The sequence below is a fragment of the Protopterus annectens genome, chromosome 4.part0 (genome assembly GCF_019279795.1).
Source record: "Protopterus annectens isolate FY-2018-M chromosome 4.part0, PAN1.0, whole genome shotgun sequence".
Taxonomy (NCBI): domain Eukaryota; kingdom Metazoa; phylum Chordata; order Ceratodontiformes; family Protopteridae; genus Protopterus; species Protopterus annectens.
Genome location: NC_056733.1, coordinates 899,997,840 through 900,020,484, shown reverse-complemented (window position 1 = coordinate 900,020,484; position 22,645 = coordinate 899,997,840). Strand labels below are relative to the sequence as shown.

At 39.8% G+C, this 22,645-nt stretch overlaps 1 protein-coding gene across 1 annotated transcript in view; it reads left to right on the top strand.

Moving 5' to 3' along the window:
* Nucleotides 1-22,645, top strand: part of SLC5A1 (solute carrier family 5 member 1) — a 555,407-nt gene that overhangs the window by 171,424 nt on the left and 361,338 nt on the right. The window contains exon 2 of the mRNA XM_044068862.1: nt 10,893-10,964. Coding sequence (XP_043924797.1) covers nt 10,893-10,964 — 72 coding nt within the window. The remainder of the gene's footprint in view (nt 1-10,892; nt 10,965-22,645) is intronic.

The window sequence follows — 22,645 nt, the reverse complement described above, 5'->3', positions numbered from 1 at the left end:
ACAAGTATATATATCACACCACAGAAACAAAATCCAGGTGATAAAAATAGTACATTTCAAGCAATTTATTACTACATACCACAAAGCAAAACACACACCCCAGTTTTGCCTAAGTGGTCTCTTCACTGCATATCCAAATAATACCTGTATAACAAACATTTAATGATAAATGAAAAGGAACATGTGACTTAACCAGATATTGCTTTGGGGCAATCCAGAAATTGGGCAACATTTCTTAGTGGTCTCCTCGACTCTGCATGCCTACTAATTACCTATGAACCTAGCAAGGATTGCCTAACTGACTTTATACGTGTTTTGCATTATGGTCTATGCTTGCTGTTTTGTTTCTATGTCCTTATAAAGATTTCCAAATCTGGACATATAATTATGCGTGAATTAATATTTTATCCAGGTGAGTGGCCTGACTCAAATTAAATTTTTATTAGCCATGATTAAGGAAAGTGCAATACAATTTGTACATACAGAGGATAAAAACATAAAAGATAAGTAAAAACCAATGTGCAAACATGCAAATGCAAAGTCAAGGTGACAAAGAAATTGTTGCCACTTATCTGTACCATAACATGACCGCCTGGCTTCATCTCTCCATTCCCTTCCCCAGTCTTCTTGGTACACCCACTCTGGGGAAATCATTCTTAGCCCGATTCCTTGAATCACTGTAACCTGTATCCACAAAACTTCAATTTTGTGAAGAAGACCGGAATTTAGGACAGACAACACTCTTCTATTGTAGTGGGGAGCAAGGTGCCACACACACACACACACACACACACACACACACACACACACACACACACACACACACACACACACACACACACACACGAGTGCTGTATACCCCCTATAAACTTCATGTTATTTATAATCATCTATAATATCACTTCACTTTTGAAGAAGGACATGCCTCTTCTGCACTGATGACTGAGTGAAAAAGCTGTTTTCACTAGTACAGTTGTTTCACACCTTGTTATTCTGCTGTTTGCTGAATTGAGCATAAGATGACAAGATGTCTCCTTCTCTGTGCGCCCCCCCCCCCATCTGACTCTCCCTTTTCTATGCCTAGCAGAGGTCATTAGAAGGCTATTCACAGGTATCTGCTGTAATTTCACTGTCAAAACTAAGTGGCCCTATTACTTTGCTCTCTGTTGTGATTACATACTAAATTATTTCATATTAACTCCTAATGTTAGTTTGCATTAACTTCAACATGCACACAGGCTATGTGGATAAATATTACATTGCATTTACCCAATAATGTAAATAACTCTTTAGTTATTTAGTGTTACTTTGTATTCCAATTCTGTTTGACATGTGAATAGTGTCACCCTTTACAGGAAGATCATTCCACTGTGCATATTATGGGACAGCAGTGCATGATGACATCTCTCCGAAGGCCCGCACTACACCCCCCTTGAGAGATTGCTCTGATAGCATGTTTACACTTTCTCACACAATATGCAAACTGTAGCCACTAGCTTGTATTGCATATTCTAAGCTTCATTATTTCCCTCTGTACAACACGTTTTGTTTCTGCTTCATCAACTTTTATTACTTCTTACCTTTTTTCACTCTGGAATGCACCTGTTTATTTCATTCCTAAGTGTTGCTGGAGTTGCAGATCAGTGTGTTCCTAGCAGAAGGCTGAATTAGATATTAAATATCCTAAAAATGTAAATGAGAGACAGTTCTAATCACTGGTTATAGGCCACTGATACTATTCCAGAGGCATAGCAGTCCCTGTATACTATTCACATTCTAGCTTTCCTGTATACTATTCAGAGCATCGTACTCCCTGTATACTATTGATAGCATTGTACTCCCTGTATACTATTCAGATCATAATACTCCCTCTGTACTATTCAAAGCATTTTACCCACTGTATACTGTTCAGAGCATCATACTCCATGTGTACTATTCAGAGCATAGTACTGCTTGTATACTATTCACAACATTGTACTCCCGGTATATTGTTCAGAGCATCGTACTCTCTGTATTCTATTCAAACAATAGTAGTATCTGTCTGTTATTCAGAACATTGTACTTCCTTATACTATTCAGACATAGTACTTCTGTGTACTATTCAGAGCATCATACTCCTTGTAAACTATTCAGACATAGTACTCCATGTGTACTATTCAGAACATTGTACTCCCTTATACTATTCAGAGCATAAAGCATAGTAAATCCTGTGTAATATTTAGAGCATCATACTCCCTGTATACTCTTCAGATCATAGTATTCCCTGTATACTATTCAGAGCATCATATGCCCTGTATAATATTGAGAACATTGTACTTCCTGTATACTTTTCAGAACATAGCTCATAGTAAATTTTTTATACTATTTAGAGCACTGTACTCCCTGTATACTACAATTCAGAGCATAGTACTCCCTATGTACTATTTATTGCATACTGCCTGTATCGTTTTCAGAGCATAGAACTCCCTGTATACTATTCAAAGCATAGTACTTCCTGTGTACTATTTATAGCAAAGTATTCTCTGTATTCTAGTCAGATCATAGTACACCCTCTCTACTATTCAGAGCATTGTACTCAGTACACCATTCAGGGCACAGTACTCTCTGTGCATACTACTCTCTATTGTATTCAAAGCACAGTAGTCTCTGTGTACCATTCAGAGCTTCATACTCCTTGTTTAGTATTCAGAACATTGTGTTCCCTATATACTGTTCAGAGCATAGTACTGCCTGTATACTATTTAAAGTCTTGTATTCCCTGTATCCTATTCAGGGCACAGTACTCCCTGTATACTATTCACAGCATCATGCTCCCTGTGTGCTATTCAGAGTACTGTACTGCCTGTAAAATATTCAGAATATAGTACTCCCTGTATACCATTCAGAGCATTGTACTCCCTGTATACTATTCAGAGCACAGTACTCCCTGTATACTATTCATGGCATAGTCCTCCCTGTTTACTATTCAGTGCTTAGTGCTCTCTGTGTACTATTCAGAGCATCATGCTCCCTGTGTATTATTCAAAGTACTATACTCATTGTATAATATTCAGAGTATAGTACTCCCTGTATCCCATTCAGAGCATCATACTCCCTGTATACTACTTAGAGCATTGTACTCTCTGTATGCTATACAAGGCATAGTACTCCCTGCATACTTTTCAGAGCATAGTGCATAGTACTGTCTGTATACTATCCAGGGCATAGTATTCCCTGCATACTTTTCAGAGCATAATGCATAGTACTCCCTGTGTACTATTCAGGGCATAGTGCTCCTCATATACTATACAGGGCATAGTACTCCCCGTGTACTATTCAGAGCATAGGCTTCTCTGTATACTATAAAGAGCATCATACTCCTTGCATACTATTCAGAATATAGTACTCTCTGCATACTATTCAGAGCATAATACTCCCCATGTACTATTCAAAGCATAGTAAGCCCTGTATTCTATTCAGAATTTAGTACATAGTACTCCCTGTATAGTCAGAACATAGTATTCCCTACTATTCAGAGCATTGTACTCCTTGTATATTATTTAGAGCATAGTACTTCCTGTATTCCATTAAGAATTTAGTACACAGTACTCCCTGTATACTATTCAGAGTATTGTACTCCCTGTATTGTATTTAGAGCATAGTACTCCATATGGTAACTCCAATATCACTAGTTATTCTTATATGCTTTTTAGAAAGCAAGAATATGTCAGTGCCCCTTGAGCATGTATAATTCTATACTAAGTCCTTAAAATGAGCTCTATAGCTCCCACTTATCAAAAGTGTTATGACTGTTTGTAGTGTGTCAACAAAATCAAACCATGTAACAGAAGAACAAGAATTTATCCACAATTTTTAAGCCTGTATTTTTCACCACTGTTATTAAATTATGTATTTCAGATTTATGCACACACTGTTCTCCTTTCTAGTTGACTCAGAGATCACCAGTTAGCCCTTTAGGTTATCTACAGGACGGTGATCTTCATCTTCCTGTTGAGGGACAAGCCTGGTGACCCAACAGCAAACATCTTGACAGACATAAGTTGCACAAGTGTGCTCCCTTAGTTTTACTCTGTCTCTGCCACTGACCACATCAAGCTCTGGCATTGCAGGCTACTGCAGTACACATCACCAATGTTCCTGGCACAACAACTCCACCCTGCCACTGGAGGTTTTGTGAATCCTGACATCCCACAAACTTATACCAGACGTGCCAGGATCCTGATCCATATGATACCATTGCTGTCACTGTGTTCCCCCTCCTGTGCAAATGATGATGTACCGTGCTCATACCCTAGGCCATCTGAGTAAGGTAAATCCTGATGCATAGTGTGGTCAGTCCATATATTGTATTGCATGGTGTGGGTTACATAATGCATGCATCATTTCATTCTGTGTTGTCTGTGACATGGCCCATACATGTGAACCACAGACCACTTCTCTGTCAGTGCCATGATTTATTGCATCTGTCTCTGCCTTGTATGGGGTCATGACTGCTGACTGTTCCTCCTGTGATTGGTTGGCCTGTTCTTCTTTTACTGCTCCAACAAGAATGGTGGGCCATGATAGGATGTTTCCCTCCTGCTGAACTTGCTTCACTGCAACCATGTTTTGTAACATGTCAACCACTACAAATAGCTTGGTGCAGGTGTTGTGTGAGCACTACAGCATCTCACCAGACACAGCTACACAGTGGAATTATCCCTTCATTTTACCAAAAATGTGTTTCACCATGTTATGTGCCTCTGCATAAACAGTATTTTATGCCATCTTTTCCATTGCTTGAGGGTTGCAGCATCCCCTGTAACACACAGTAGTCATGCATTTATACTTGGCCTGCTATGGCCATACCTCTCATTCTCTTAACATAAGACATTGGGGGAAAACCTAAAATAATGGGGGGGGGGTCAAAGGCAAAAAAATAGGAACAGATTTTAAATAGTACTCTTATAAATGTAGAAAGTTGGTAGATTAATAGATTTTACATTATCACGTGTTTTCTGAAGGATATAAAGTCTGAAACTCAAAAGTATGTCATTATTTGGGGACTTCAATCGTTAGTGATTTGCTGGAAAACCAGAAATTTTATGAGAAACAGACCCAAAGTATGACATAAAAAGATGAATATTCTGCAAAACTCTGGGCAGGTGAGAGGTACTTAGTTGCATTGAAACTGCATATAGTGAGCTCTGTACCCCTCTACATCTGCACTTACCAAGTAGATGACCTTGTAGAATGTCAACCTACATGAAATACTGGAACAGGTCAGATGTGTCAAAAGCATCACAAATTCAGCACATCTTAATTAATCACACAGACTCCAAAGTATGTGAGCCAAACACCTTCAATGTTCCAGTGGCAATGAAACCAACAAGGATGAAATAGACTAGTTTCAGTGTCTACAACACCTTCATCAGTATGAAATACACAATATATCCATTCTCAGTTTATAGCAATCGCAAACAAACCTAAGGTATTCTTTTCAAAAGAAAGCAAACGTTACACATTAATTTGGTAAGTAATTTATTTTACATTTCTGTTTACATGTTTGTTGGGAGGCACTGAGAAGTAATAGTGAGTACTCATGCCTCCAATCAATTGGTTCTCGACTTGGTTCTTGTCTAGGCTGCCTTATGTGGGGAATATGCATGTCAGTGCTGTGTCTTGTGTGTTTATGCAAGGTGGTCCAGATTTTTCCACATCACAAATACATGCAGTGAGATGGATTATCAGTGTGTGTGTGTGTGTGTGTGTGTGTGTGTGTGTGTGTGTGTGTGTGTGTGTGTGTGTGTGCGTGTGCATTCTCCTATAGACTCATGTTGCATCAAGTTTAGCTTCTCTGCCTTATGCCCACTGAATGCTAAGATAGTCTGTGACTCCCCCTGTGCCTCTGGATTTTTTTTACAGAGATTGTAAGAATAAATGCATGAATGAATGCTTATTTGGGAGACTTTCTTTCCAGGTCTCCCCTACAAAATGACTCTTCTTTCAGTGGAACAAGAGACGGGGTTAATTTTTGCATTGAATGTGAACCCCTTGTTTTTTGGTAATCACCTGCTAGTAAATAGTTTATACTGTAGAGGTTAGTAACCAGTGGCATTTCATTTTGGCTTCTTGGATCATGTTGGGCAAATAATAAATATAAAAAGTTAATCTCCTGCCTAAAAGGAAATTTTTCACATTGATTGCAAGATTGATTTTAGTAGCACAAAGCATATTTTAAGAACTATTTCAGAAAAACATCTCTGCTGTTAATGAACTATTGTAAATGTAGAGTTGTGAGTCTGGAAATAAAAATATTAAAAAGTATACATTCAAAAGTCTGCATTTCTAGTCTTTGGTCAATACTCACAATTTCATTAGTTTTAAATTTTTTCCCCAACAGATTTTTAGCATAAACATTTTAAGTCAAATTTCAGGGAATGAAGACAATGCTGTGACAGTAATAAAGCAATAATCCATGACTCACCTTTTCAAGAGGGGGAAAAGTGTATTAAATATAGGGAGTTGTAACTTTAACCCATATAACAGATACATTTTGATTTTTGGATAGCCTTTGGATAATTAACTATCTGTGTATTCCAGACACAGTACTAGAATGAGCTTCATCTCAGAGAAATACGGGAGGGTACAGAAAGGGAAGGAAGTAAGCTTTTATAAGAGAATGTTACAACTTGTCATGTTTATGAGCTTCATCTCAGCGAAATACGGGAGGGTACAGAAAGGGAAGAAAGTAAGCTTTTATAAGGGAATGTTACTTGTCATGTTTATGAGCTTCATCTCAGAGAAATATGGGAGGGTACAGAAAGGGAAGAAAGTAAGCTTTTATAAGGGAATGTTACTTGTCATGTTTATGAGCTTCATCTCAGAGATATACGGGAGGGTACAAAAAGGGAAGAAAGTAAGCTTTTATAAGAGAATGTTACAACTTGTCATGTTTATGAGCTCCATCTCAGAGAAATATGGGAGGGTACAGAAAGGGAAGAAAGTAAGCTTTTATAAGATAATGTTACAACTTGTCATGTTTATGAGCTCCATCTCAGAGAAATATGGGAGGGTACAGAAAGGGAAGAAAGTAAGCTTTTATAAGGGAATGTTACTTGTCATGTTTATGAGCTTCATCTCAGAGAAATATGGGAGGGTACAGAAAGGGAAGAAAGTAAGCTTTTATAAGGGAATGTTACTTGTCATGTTTATGAGCTTCATCTCAGAGAAATATGGGAGGGTACAGAAAGGGAAGAAAGTAAGCTTTTATAAGGGAATGTTACTTGTCATGTTTATGAGCTTCATCTCAGAGAAATATGGGAGGCATAGCTCTCAACCTTCCATGTCCAAAATGAGGAACATTATCCCTCATAATGTGGAACAAATGGGCAAAATGTGGAACACATACCAATGGCTTACTAACAACTTCAACTAGGAAGGTCATAGGATGGTTAAAATATGCTGGTTTTACCTACAGAGAAGATCTTTTGATGAATTAATATGATTCATTTCTATTTACAATGGGTTTCACTTATAAAAATTCCTAACACTGAATGTGTGACAGAGTCCTTCAATGTGGAACTTGAACATGAACTTTTAAGACCCCAAATGAGTAATGTTCCGTATGAATGAGGAATTTGAGAGGTATGATGGGAGGGTACAGAAAGGGAAAAAAGTAAGCTTTTATAAGGGAATGTTACTTGTCATGTTTATGAGCTTCATCTCAGAGAAATATGGGAGGGTACAGAAAGGGAAGAAAGTAAGCTTTTATAAGGGAATGTTACTTGTCATGTTTATGAGCTTCATCTCAGAGAAATACGGGAGGGTACAGAAAGGGAAGAAAGTAAGCTTTTATAAGAGAATGTTACAACCTGTCATGTTTATGAGCTTCATCTCAGAGAAATATGGGAGGGCACAGAAAGGGAAGAAAGTAAGCTTTTATAAGGGAATGTTACTTTTCATGTTTATGAGCTTCATCTCAGAGAAATACGGGAGGGTACAGAAAGGGAAGAAAGTAAGCTTTTATAAGGGAATGTTACAACTTGTCATGTTTTTAAGCCTCAAGTGCCTAAAATCACTACATGGAGAACATATGATGCTATGTCAACCACTTTTGGTTACCAATGGATGGGGTGCAGAAAGGTACCCTGAGGTGCTTATGGAAATATGCCTATTGGGGTACATTGCTGATGCCTTGAATGCAGCATTTACTTAACTATTCTGATGTAGTTTGTATTTGGAACCAGGATTTGTAAAGAACTGAAGTATCATGGCAGAATGAAGAATATGTGATGATGGCAGGTTAAATCTGTCATGATTATGAAATACATTTTCACATTTCAACATTTTAAGGCTATCTGGCTCTGGACTGAAACATTATGTTATTATCTGAGAGGTAACATAATCCTGACCTCTTTTTCCTGCAGTTTAATCTGATCATATGATCAGAGGGTCAGGAGAAAAAGTTGCACTTTTTTCACTGCATGTGAACCCTGCCATTTTTGGCGATAACCTGATAGTAAAGTGTTTGCTTAGTACAGGATACCAGCTAATAGCATCTCATTCTGGTCTCCTGGGTCATGATGATACCCTTTCCAAGTTCCAGACAAAGGGCACAAATTAGATGCTGACTCTCCATATACCTCACTGTCCAATTCCTGCATTGCGTAAGCCCACATGCGATCATTAATGTTGTGTTTGGTCAAGAGGATAAACCCCTATCAGTGGGGTGTCCTTATTTTAGGCTTCTACCGTTTTTCTTCAGCCCCAACCTCATGGATACAAATAATGGGAAAAAGAGGTTGTGGGTCAATGGATGGCTGGATTTGTGGCATATAATACAGATGTCATAGGGATACATTTGGACATATAAGATGACCCTAACATATTCTGATATAAATCCTCTTCTAGCCCCTAAAAATAGCAGGTTATCTTACACCTACTCTCACAGGCAAGAATGGCTGTCAGGGTGTTTCTGAGATTTGCAGTCTCTTGCTGAACTTTTGCAGAGTCTTGCACAGTGCCACACATGGCTCTCTCCATTACATAGCGATGTAGTGTGGCTGTATGAGTGGGTCAGTACTAGCAGTTCTAGAAACTTTGGACATGTGGTCATTAAAAGCTGGAAAAAAAATGCTACGTTTCCTAGCAATCTGCATATATCACTGCCAGACTGTTAAACCACATTAAAATCTGTACACATTGCTGCATACCTGTTAATCTCTTGTTTTTCTCTATACACATTGCTTCCATCAATCTCACCAGGAAGGGGAATACACTGAGTTTTCCTCATACTGGGAACATGCATACACCCATCTTCCCTCATACTGGGAACATGCATACACCCAGCTTCCCTCATACCAGGAACATGCATACACCCAGCTTCCCTCACACCAGAAACATGCATAATGCATACACCTAGCTTCCTCATACTGACCAAAATGCATACAGCTTCCTTCCTCATACCAGAAACATGCATACACCCACCTCATACTCATGAACATGCATACACCCAGCTTCCCTCATACTGGGAACATGCATACACCTAGCTTCCCTCATACTGGGAACATGCATACACCCAGCTTCCCTCATACTGGGAACATGCATACACCCAGCTTCCCTCATACCAGGAACATGCATACACCCAGCTTCCCTCATACCAGAAACATGCATACACCCAGCTTCCCTCATACTGGGAACATGCATACACCTAGCTTCCCTCATACTGGGAACATGCATACACCCAGCTTCCCTCATACTGGGAACATACATACACCCAGCTTCCCTCATACCAGGAGCATGCATACACCCAGCTTCCCTCATACCAGGAACATGCATACACCCAGCTTCCCTCATACTGGGAACATACATACACCCAGCTTCCCTCATACCAGGAGCATGCATACACCCAGCTTCCCTCATACTGGGAACATGCATACACCTAGCTTCCCTCATACTGGGAACATGCATACACCCAGCTTCCCTCATACTGGGAACATACATACACCCAGCTTCCCTCATACCAGGAGCATGCATACACCCAGCTTCCCTCATACTGGGAACATGCATACACCCAGCTTCCCTCATACTGGGAACATGCATACACCCAGCTTCCCTCATACTGGGAACATGCATACACCCAGCTTCCCTCATACCAGGAACATGCATACACCCAGCTTCCCTCATACCAGGAGCATGCATACACCCAGCTTCCCTCATACCAGAAACATGCATACACCCAGCTTCCCTCATACCAGGAACATGCATACACCCAGCTTCCCTCATACCAGGAACATGCATACACCCAGCTTCCCTCCACCTTCCATCTGCTACAAGTATCACATCTCTCACCTTCTGTCCTTCCATTTTATTTGTTGATATTGAATTCTTGGATAATGATTGTAAAATATGGCAGATATGGGAAGGGAATTGTGACTTACTAGCTTGTGTAGGAATCTGAAATTGAAAATCTGCACTGATAACAAGAGATTTGTTTACTATATATGGTAACAAGTATACACAACAAACATGGTATAAAACACCCACTGGAGTCTCAGAAGTGTTCTTACCTCACATACCACACTTTGTACTGTTTTAGTTCACTTACAAAATCAGTACTCAATGTTCCTTTTACTTCTGTTCTGAAAGTAATGCCATCTGTCAAGTTATGACAACACAAAGTACATCTACAAAAATTAGAATATTTTAGTGAATATTACGTGTATAGTTTAGTACGATGTGCAGAACTGGGAAAACATAATCCTGCAGCTGGTTGATACAGCTGATAACAAGGCAGCATTGCTGTGTGACATTGTGCAAGGCAATAACAAAAGCAAAAAGCTTTGAAAGTGCTTGCTAGACTTCACTACATGCCTATTACATTTTTTTTTTTTTATTTCTTTGTCTCCTAGGCAATGGTAAGAACAAGTCGTGGAACTGTTGGTGGATTCTTCTTGGCTGGACGAAGTATGGTCTGGTGGCCGGTATGTAGCCCTTTTGTTATTACACATACACACACACACACACACACACACACACACACACACACACACACACACACACACACACACACACACACACACACACACACACACACACACACACACACACACACACACACACACACACACACACACACACACACACACACACACACACACACACACACACACACACACACACACACATGCCTGTATTTAAAGGATGTTTGTTGTTTGTTCTAGGATCCCTGTAACCATCTGACAAGATCCTAAGCTTCAAGCCATACACACCGTGCATCCTAGATTCTATTATTACCCAGAATGAGACTTTATTAACAATATTCCTCTTCCTACAAGCTGTGGTAAGGGGGAGGGGGGGTAGAACTTTTGCTTCCAGGATGACTAGCCACCTTTCAGCCACATATCCGAGCTCATTTGAGGGTCTGACTAACATGGCAGTACTACGTGCATCCTTCCTAAGGCTTCATCAGGCAGCAACAGGGAGAGGAGTGTTAACTCTTGTTACCCCAGCAGCATTTTGAGCACAATAATGGAGATGGGTGGGGGGGGACTTTTGGCCTGTGGAAAATGCATAATTTTACTCCATTCAGCCAGAATACATCATAATGACAAAGCATTCTTTAGCTATGTCCACAACATCAAAGGCAATACACAGTCATGTGCAGAGTTCATTATAAATGGAGTCACCTATACTGAGCCAGAAGATAAAGCAAACCTCCTGGCCGATAAATTCAGCTCCAACTTTACTCCTCTCTCTTCCCCCCTCAACCTTCCCCTTAGGAAATATCATCAGATATAACAACCACATACTATCACTAGGGAACAGGTCCTTAATGCTCTCCTAAGACCAAGAATACTGCATCAATGGGACCAGACAATATCCCGGGATGCCATCTAAATATCATAAAACATGACCTATCAGGATCTCTGGAATTACTGTCTAAATGTAGTCTCAAAACAGGCTTTGTGCCCCATGAATGGAGAAAGGCAACAGTCATCTTTCTGCACAAAGGTGAGCCACCTACAGACCCTGGAAACTACAGACCCATAAGTCTCACTAGTCTTATATGTAAAGCCATGGAAAGAATTATCATGAAGATGATCAATAGAGATATAATAAACCTCCAGACACTGGACTCAACCCTGTTTGGTTTCATCAAGGGCAGATCATGCCTACTCAACCTAATGGACTTCTTCGAGAAGGTCATCAAAGCAATGGATGAGGGCAAAATCATTCACACTGCCTGTCTTGACCTGGCCAAGGCATTTGGCACAATACCTCACTCAGGCATTGTTGACAAACTGAAGAGGTTAGGTACAAACCCATATGTCATGCAGTGGATAGACAACTGGCTCACAGACGGGACCCAGGAAGTTAGAAATGGGGAGTCCACCTCTACAAACAGGCCAGTCACAAGTGGAGTCCCTCAGGGATCAGTCCTTCCACCACTCCTTTTTGGCATTTACTTCTCAGAAGTCAAGGCCAATGTCAGTGGTCTCTGGCTGACAAACTTTGCAGATGATTGCAAATTAGGTGCTGTCATTGAATCTCACACTGACACAAATGTTCTCCAGGAGGGGCTGATTTAGACAAACAACTGGTGTCAGAGTCATGGACTAAAACTAAATGCCAAGAAATGCATAATAGTATCCTTTGGGAAGTCCTCCATCCTTGGTAGTTATCATATTGACAACACACCCCTTAGATCTGACCCAGTAGTCAGGGACTTAGGGGCACACATAGATAGTAATCTAGCCTTTGATCATCATGTGTCTACAGTGGTGAGGAAATCATTCTATGATGCACAATTTATAAACAAAGGTATGGCATCTAAGTCCAAGGAAGTCTTTGTTCCACTTTATTCGGCATTCATCAGACCTGTCATTGAGTACAATGCCTCCTTTGGTATGTACCTAACCAGGCATATCCAACAACTGGAATGTCCACAGAGGTGCCTCACTAAAAGAATACAGGGTGTACATAATATGTCCTATGCAGACCTCCTCAAGGCCCTATCCCTGTATTCTGTCTCCTACAGGCTTTTGAGGGGAGATCTATGCCTGGCATACAGGGCATTGTCAGACCCCACTCTGATGGACCTCCTGCATATTCACAAAAGAAACAGTATCAGAATTACCCATTCTAAAGACTTAAACTTTGCCTGTGATATAAATAGGACCTGCTGGAGAGATATTTATGTACCCCAGAGACTACCCTGTTTATGGAAAAGGCTCCCTATCCGTGTGAAGCAGAGTTCCTCTGTAACGCAATTCAAGTGCAACTTGGACAATTGGATGAGGAACCGGAAATTCATCCCTGGTTTGTCACCTATGTCTCTAATGGACACAGGTAACCTGTAAATGATTCATGTCCCAGGCCCATGCTTATACTTATCAAGGGTATCAGAACTTGTCAGAGATTTGGGATCCATGGCTAGGCTTAAAAAGGCCCCTGTGGTTGTTAGCCTAGTAAACACCTATGAACCTACGAACCTATCCATCTTTATGCTTCCTAATCCTTCAGTGTACTTGTGCACTTAATTCTGAATATAAAATGGGGTACACGTTAAAACCGAGACTGCTGGCTGGGGACTGGAAGATCTTTAAGGGGACCTAACATTGCTCTCTACATCCATGTCTTCATGAATGGTCTCATCTACTCTCGGCAGAATTACCTTAGTTCTCAGGGAAAAAGTAGACAAATAAAAAAATGAAGTCTCTTATCTTCCCAGTTCTGATTTGAGAATCTTCTTCATGATTTACTTATTGTTATCACTTTAGATATTCACCTTTATCTTTGTCTGTTTATCTTGTGATCTAAATCACACCTCACAAATGGCATTTTACTCCTACAGGAGCAAGAATGATCTTCTGGAAAGAGGGCAATCACTCTGCAGCCTATTTTTATCTTCAGTTAACACATTATGCCTGACTTTTTCTCTCACCCATCCCTCTTCCTTGACTAAGTGGTCTCCTTTATGCTTTTCATCCATTTTCTCCGACGATAAACTTTCATTCAGAAGGTTACACTTAACAAGGAATAGATGATCATGATAGACCTCTTCTGATCAAAACAGGCCTTGCTTCAATTTCCTGGCTATTGTTTTTTTGCTGCCCAATCAGCCTCCTTTCCAGAAGAATGCTGCTGTCCAGTCCTTTAAGAAAACCCGCATGCTCTGAAGCTGATAGATTGGATGCATCAGTCCCGGTAATAGCAAGATCCCAAGACTTCTCTGAAAGGGTTATCTTGGTGACCACTTCCTCACAAAAATCATCTACTCAGAAAACCTATAAAGATAAGTGAAAAAGATTGATTGTTTGGATATCAAAGGACTGGACCCCCCTTTCAGCTCCTGTTCTTCAGGTCCTTCTGTTCTTGTTAGAGATATTTGACACAGGATTCGATTAAACAATGAAATGGGTTTGTGTTACAGCCATATCTAAAACTTCAGTACTGGTTCAGGCTCTTTATCACTAGGTTCCCTTAAGCCACGCAAGGCCATTCATAGAAGTATCTTTCTATTAAGGCCTCCTTTAAGGGACACTGTTCCTCCATGGGACATTTACTTTATTTTGGGCAATTTCATGCTTCCTACCTTTATGTCAGCAGTTCTGATATAAACTTTCATAGAAACTTTGATTTAGGTAACTGTTACATCAACCAAAAAGCACCTTCCATAGGACCAACGTGTCATTTATTCCTAGCCTAGCTGTAGAAGCAAGCTTGAATCAGTCCATCATTGTGCCGGGCATCCATAGACAGTCTACATACTACTTGTACAGATTTAAGCTGGTAAGACAACTGGCTATTTGTTTTGCTAATTGTCATTTGAGTTGGAAGATGAACTGGTAGTGTGATTCCTGCTGGCTGCCCATCTGTAGCTCCTTTATTCAAGGAAAGCATGAGGGATAGCTTCACTAACTGCCTAAAGTTTATTCCATCACAGCTGTCTCTAGCTTGGCAAGTTACCTCTATAATGATATCAAAACCGATATTTGTGTTTTGGCGACTCATTAATCCAGCACTACCTTTGCAAAACACTACAAACTGGACATAATTTCTAGGTCCAGGTATTGTTTGCAGCTACGGTTATTAAGCATATGCTTTCTTTGTGCGGCTACCTTGGGGAATCAATCCTTCTAATTTAGTGAAGACAGACTTCTTATTTATAAAGTATGGAAGTTATAGGTGGTTAATTGTAGATTCATTAGAACAGAATCTTCTCCGTAGACCCCTCTGTTGCTCCAAATGCTTTGTCTATTCTCTTAGAGCACAATAGTAGGTTTTAGAACTGTTGAATCCAGTCAGAATGTGAGGGAGTTGCTTTTGAAGTGCATAATGAGACAGGGGAGAAACTGATAGGCTTGGAAACATTGTTTGGGTCCACTGAGCAGTTCTTATATCTACAGAATATGGCCTACCTGTTACTGGAGACAGAGCTCTTTTAACAGTGCTATTCCCATGGTAATTATCCATAACTTTCATTTATACTAGGTTTACGTTGTCTCTATGTGTTTCTTTTACACTGTGATTGTCTCTCTACATACTACATTTACCTATTTATTATAATTTTATTTCAAAATGTTATTATTCTGCAACTCCATGGCCTTTATAGATCTGATCTGTAAACAAGATTTCCTGTTGGTGCTTCCTGAAACCAGACATGTGGGTTTATTTCTTCATTTGTGAAGTCTAACCCATTTACTATATAGCTCGAGTTTTTTAAACAATGGCTGTGGTTTAGCAGTAATAAAAAAATACATTTGCAATGAGATTCCTTAGGTTACTTGAACAGTATGTCAACTGTCTCTAAGACAACTACTTTAAGCTACAACTGTTGAAGTAGTGTTAGCATCTTTAAAATCTGAAATGTCCCATGTATATTTTTTCTGAGTTTTATTCTTTCTTAAAGTATTCTAATGCCAGACATGCTGCATTTGTTCTCCCCTATAAGAAAGCATGAAGTAATATTTACTTTGAGATTTACTTACATATGATGACACTACGTAAGACTAAATAAAGCAGGAGATACAGGGACCGACTGACAACAGGTTCACTTTTCAAGCTTAGGACCTTCTAGTCCATAAGAAAAGCTAAGTTTGATTTAATCGTGATTATATTTTCCACACTTTCTGTGTGTGTGTGTGTGTGTGTGTGTGTGTGTGTGTGTGTGTGTGTGTGTGTGTGTGTGTATATATATATATATATATATATATATATATATTTATACATGCACACACATATAAATAATATTGATATTTATTATTACTATTATGTTCTCTGGTGTTAGTTCCCCCCAGTGGTGCAATCCAAGCATAGACATTCAAAATGAGCAGGAGCACACATTATCTCATTTATAGACTGGGTAGAGGTCATCCTTACTAACCTCGCCTGCAGGGAACAGAATATAATAACAACAACTCCTGAAGCCTTTCTGAGTAGTTCAAGTTCTCCATCCCTAGGATTTTTCTAGAAAGGAATTGTACTTTTTCAAGTTCTTATAGGAGCCCTGTTTGAAGGGTGCTGAGAGTAGCATTTATACAGTAATGGGTCAGATGAGTGTGGTATAAAGTGCTAGAATAATCTGTCTGCAGTGACTAGACATGCCCTTCAGAATTAGGTAGAGTACAGAGTATACCTTTGTGACTTTGATAGATCAATTCTGGGTCAAAGTTTAAATTGTTCTTTACCACAGATCTTTAATGATGGTGCATTTTAGGTAGGGTCAAATAAGTTCCCTCCACAACTGGATAAGACTTACTAGCATACATATTTCCAGATTTAAAAGTTAGGAAGTCATATGAAGGAATAGTTTATCTGTCATTTTCAAGGTGCTTCGTAAAGAAACAAGAAAAATGCATTTTGCTTCTCCTCTAAATTGCCCATAGGTGCGAATACCATGTGTGTGAGTAAGTGTATGTGTGAGTCATGCCCAGTGCATGTTTCTCTGTCTTGTAACCAGTGAGTGACAGAATAGGCTTTGCCTCCCACAAGAAGCTGAAATGGATTACGGAGATAATCAGTAAGAAGAAATGGAAAGAGTATTATTTCCTTCAGTAAAATACTTGGTTTCCGCTCACCTAAGGTTCTTTAGAGGTTAGAGAAAATAGTGTAATGTATAGGGTGGTATGAATAATGGAATGCTCTACAAACCCAAGGTGCACCATGCTCTGTCAACTTCATGAAGCAAAGGGCAAAGAAGAGGACTGTGCAAAACCATCTAGCTTGCTTCATTGAAATCATTGTTTGTTTTCTATAATTGCTGAAGAGGAGGAAGATGAAAGTAAGGAGATTTGTAATTAATGGGGCATCCGAAGAGGAGGAAGATGAAAGCAAGGAGATTCATAATTAATGGGGCAGCTGAAGAGGAGGAAGATGAAAGTAAGGAGATTTGTAATTAATGGGGCAGCTGAAGAGGAGGAAGATGAAAGTAAGGAGATTTGTAATTAATGGGGCAGCTGAAGAGGAGGAAGAAGAAAGTAATGAGATTTGTAATTAATGGGGCAGTTGAAGAGGAGGAAGATGAAAGTAAGGAGATTTGTAATTAATGGGGCAGCTGAAGAGGAGGAAGATGAAAGTAAGGAGATTTGTAATTAATGGGGCAGCTGAAGAACAGGAAGATGAAAGCAAGGAGATTTGTAATTAATGGGGCAGCTGAAGAGGAGGAAGATGAAAGTAAGGAGATTTGTAATTAATGGGGCAGCTGAAGAGGAGGAAGATGAAAGCAAGGAGATTTGTAATTAATGGGGCAGCTGAAGAGGAGGAAGATGAAAGTAAGGAGATTTGTAATTAATGGGGCATCCGAAGAGGAGGAAAATGAAAGCAAGGAGATTCGTAATTAATGGGGTAGCTGAAGAGGAGGAAGATGAAAGTAAGGAGATTTGTAATTCATGGGGCAGCTGAAGAGGAGGAAGACGAAAGCAAGGAGATTTGTAATTAATGGGGCAGCTGAAGAGGAGGAAGATGAAAGTAAGGAGATTTGTAATTAAGGGGCAGCTGAAGAGGAGGAAGATGAAAGTAAGGAGATTTGTAATTAATGGGGCAGTTGAAGAGGAGGAAGATGAAAGTAAGGAGATTTGTAATTAATGGGGCATCTGAAGAGGAGGAAGATGAAAGCAAGGAGATTTGTAATTAATGGGGCAGCTGAAGAGGAGGAAGATGAAAGTAAGGAGATTTGTAATTAATGGGGCAGCTGAAGAGGAGGAAGACGAAAGTAAGGAAATTTGTAATTAATGGGGCAGATGAAGAGGAGGAAGATGAAAGTAAGGAGATTTGTAATTAATGGGGCATCCGAAGAGGAGGAAGATGAAAGTAAGGAGATTTGTAATTAATGGGGCATCCGAAGAGGAGGAAGATGAAAGTAAGGAGATTTGCAATTAATGGGGCAGCTGAAGAGGAGGAAGATGAAAGTAAGGAGATTTGCAATTAATTGGGGCAGCTGAAGAGGAGGAAGATGAAAGTAATGAGATTTGTAATTAATGGGGCATCCGAAGAAGAGAAAGATGAAAGTAAGGAGATTTGTAATTAATGGGGCATCCGAAGAGGAGGAAGATGAAAGTAAGGAGATTTGCAATTAATCGGGCAGCTGAAGAGGAGGAAGATGAAAGTAAGGAAATTTGTAATTAATGGGGCATCTGAAGAGGAGGAAGATGAAAGCAAGGAGATTCGTAATTAATGGGGCAGCTGAAGAGGAGGAAGATGAAAGTAAGGAGATTTGCAATTAATGGGGCAGCTGAAGAGGAGGAAGATGAAAGTAAGGAGATTTGTAATTAATGGGCCATCCGAAGAGGAGGAAGATGAAAGCAAGGAGATTCATAATTAATGGGGCAGCTGAAGAGGAGGAAGATGAAAGTAAGGAGATTTGTAATTAATGGGGCAGCTGAAGAGGAGGAAGATGAAAGTAAGGAGATTTATAATTAATAAGGCAGCTGAAGAGGAGGAAGATGAAAGTAAGGAGATTTGTAATTAATGGGGCAGCTGAAGAGGAGGAAGATGAAAGTAAGGAGATTTGTAATTAATGGGGCAGCTGAAGAGGAGGAAGATGAAAGCAAGGAGATTTGTAATTAATGGGGCAGCTGAAGAGGAGGAAGATGAAAGCAAGGAGATTTGTAATTAATGGGGCATCTGAAGAGGAGGAAGATGAAAGTAAGGAGATTTGTAATTAATGGGGCAGCTGAAGAGGAGGAAGATGAAAGTAAGGAGATTTGTAATTAATGGGGCAGCTGAAGAGGAGGAAGATGAAAGTAAGGAGATGTGTAATTAATGGGGCAGTTGAAGAGGAGGAAGATGAAAGCAAGGAGATTTGTAATTAATGGGGCAGCTGAAGAGGAGGAAGATGAAAGTAAAGAGATTTGTAATTAATGGGGCAGCTGAAGAGGAGGAAGATGAAAGTAAGGAGATTTGTAATTAATAGGGCAGCTGAAGAGGAGGAAGATGAAAGTAAGGAGATTTGTAATTAATGGGGCAGCTGAAGAGGAGGAAGATGAAAGTAAGGAGATTTGTAATTAATGGGGCAGCTGAAGAGGAGGAAGATGAAAGTAAGGAGATTTGTAATTAATGGGGCAGCTGAAGAGGAGGAAGATGAAAGTAAGGAGATTTGTAATTAATGGGGCAGCTGAAGAGGAGGAAGATGAAAGTAAGGAGATTTGTAATTAATGGGGCAGCTGAAGAGGAGGAAGATGAAAGTAAGGAGATTTGTAATTAATGGGGCAGCTGAAGAGGGGGAAGATGAAAGTAAGGAGATTCGTAATTAATGGGGCAGCTGAAGAGGAGGAAGATGAAAGTAAGGAGATTTGTAATTAATGGGGCAGCTGAAGAGGAGGAAGATGAAAGTAAGGAGATTTGTAATTAATGGGGCAGCTGAAGAGGAGGAAGATGAAAGTAAGGAGATTTGTAATTAATGGGGCAGCTGAAGAGGAAAGATGAAAGTAAGGAGATTTGTAATTAATGGGGCATCCGAAGAGGAGGAAGATGAAAGTAAGGAGATTTGTAATTAATGGGGCAGTTGAAGAGGAGGAAGATGAAAGTAAGGAGATTTGTAATTAATGGGGCATCCGAAGAGGAGGAAGATGAAAGTAAGGAGATTTGTAATTAATGGGGCAGTTGAAGAGGAGGAAGATGAAAGTAAGGAGATTCGTAATTAATGGGGCAGCTGAAGAGCAGGAAGACGAAAGTAAGGAGATTTGTAATTAATGGGGCAGCTGAAGAGGAGGAAGATGAAAGTAAGGAGATTTGCAATTAATGGAGCAGCTGAAGAGGAGGAAGATGAAAGTAAGGAGATTTGTAATTAATGGGGCAGCTGAAGAGGAGGAAGATGAAAGTAAGGAGATTTGTAATTAATAGGGCAGCTGAAGAGGAGGAAGATGAAAGTAAGGAGATTTGCAATTAATGGGGCATCCGAAGAGGAGGAAGATGAAAGCAAGGAGATTCATAATTAATGGGGCAGCTGAAGAGGAGGAAGATGAAAGTAAGGAGATTTGTAATTAATGGGGCAGCTGAAGAGGAGGAAGATGAAAGTAAGGAGATTTGCAATTAATGGGGCAGCTGAAGAGGAGGAAGATGAAAGTAAGGATATTTGTAATTAATGGGGCAGCTGAAGAGGAGGAAGATGAAAGTAAGGAGATTTGTAATTAATGGGGCAGCTGAAGAGCAGGAAGATGAAAGTAAGGAGATTTGTAATTAATGGGGCAGCTGAAGAGGAGGAAGATGCAAGTAAGGAGATTTGTAATTAATAGGGCAGCTGAAGAGGAGGAAGATGAAAGTAATGAGATTTGTAATTAATGGGGCAGCTGAAGAGAAAAGATGAAAGTAAGGAGATTTGTAATTAATGGGGCAGCTGAAGAGGAGGAAGATGAAAGTAAGGAGATTTGTAATTAATGGGGCAGCTGAAGAGGAGGAAGATGAAAGTAAGGAGATTTGTAATTAATAGGGCAGCTGAAGAGGAGGAAGATGAAAGTAAGGAGATTTGTAATTAATGGGGCAGCTGAAGAGGAGGAAGATGAAAGTAAGGAGATTTGTAATTAATGGGGCAGCTGAAGAGGAGGAAGATGAAAGCAAGGAGATTTGTAATTAATGGGGCAGCTGAAGAGGAGGAAGATGAAAGTAAGGAGATTTGTAATTAATGGGGCAGCTGAAGAGGAGGAAGATGAAAGTAAGGAGATTTGTAATTAATGGGGCAGCTGAAGAGGAGGAAGATGAAAGTAAGGAGATTTGTAATTAATGAGGCAGCTGAAGAGGAGGAAGATGAAAGCAAGGAGATTTGTAATGAATGGGGCAGCTGAAGAGGAGGAAGATGAAAGTAAGGAGATTTGTAATTAATGGGGCAGCTGAAGAGGAGGAAGATGAAAGTAAGGAGATTTGTAATTAAGTTGGATAGATACTATGATCAGCCTGCCAAACACTTCCAGAAGGGATACTGGGGAAGTTAAGGAGTAATTAAATGAGCAGCGATGTTAAAAAAGGTAAAGTAATGGAAGAATTCAATCTTCTAGAAGCAAACTGGAATATGCTGGCATCTAGAGTATGCTTGGAAAATGAGTTAACTGAAGTGAAAAGCCTGGATGGTTTTGAAGATGAGGTACTGGAAAACACTAGGAAGGGTAACTATGTGGACATTGTGCCACGCATGACAGATGGGATGGAAGGAATTAAGAGAAACCTTAGCTAGTGGACAATGACCGTGTTACAGTTTGACCTACAATGATGACCAAGGAAGGGGAAGAAATTAAATAAAAGTTTAATTAGCTTATAGGGTAAAGTGAGTGGATGAATTGATGGACCAAAGAACAGCTCAATGGGTAAGCAGACTTGGAAAGCATAATATGAAACATTTGGAAAAAAGAAAAAACTTAAAACAAGCATAGTTCAAAATATGCATGTATGAAGGTAGAAATCCAGAGCAAGGAAAACTAAAGAGGAAACTAGGAAGAAAGCAGCAGGTGATTAGGAAACCTGGAAAACTAAAGCTAGGATAGGAAAGGATGCAGCTAATGGAACTAAGGGGGGAAGAAGAGCTTCTTCAAATATTTGTGAGAAAAAAGGGGAGAAAGGTCAGAAATTAAGAATCAGGCTTTGCCCCCTGTTCCTCCTTACCAATACCTGCTAACCCTAACACTAACCCTAAGCTGCCCCTAACCCTAATCCTGCACTTTACCTTTAAAAACCCCATAACAGTGATAATAATCTAGACAGCTTGCATACACACAGACACACACACACACACACACACACACACACACACACACATGCATACATGTACTACATGTACTACACTAAAACTATGCCCTCACATTATACCCCCCTAAACCTTTTACACTCACAAAAACACTGCTGACTTCTAACACCAAAACCTTCAGAATATTCAGAATATTTATTTAAAGCTTTTGCTATTACTCCTGAAAACCCACACTTATTTCACCTGCAAACATTCAATGCTCTGCTCATGCACACTTTCATCATTTTGATGAACAGAACGATCAGTCAAACTTTACAGTCTTTAACTCCATCGACTAATAGCCAGTTTGATGGAGTGAATGACACCTATATATGTATATACACCCAAAAATGCAGGGTCTATATTATATCATCGAACGCTTAAAAAAGCGAACGCTGATTGATCGACCTAATTTAAGCGAAAGCTTACAATCTCGAACTGTCAGATCAG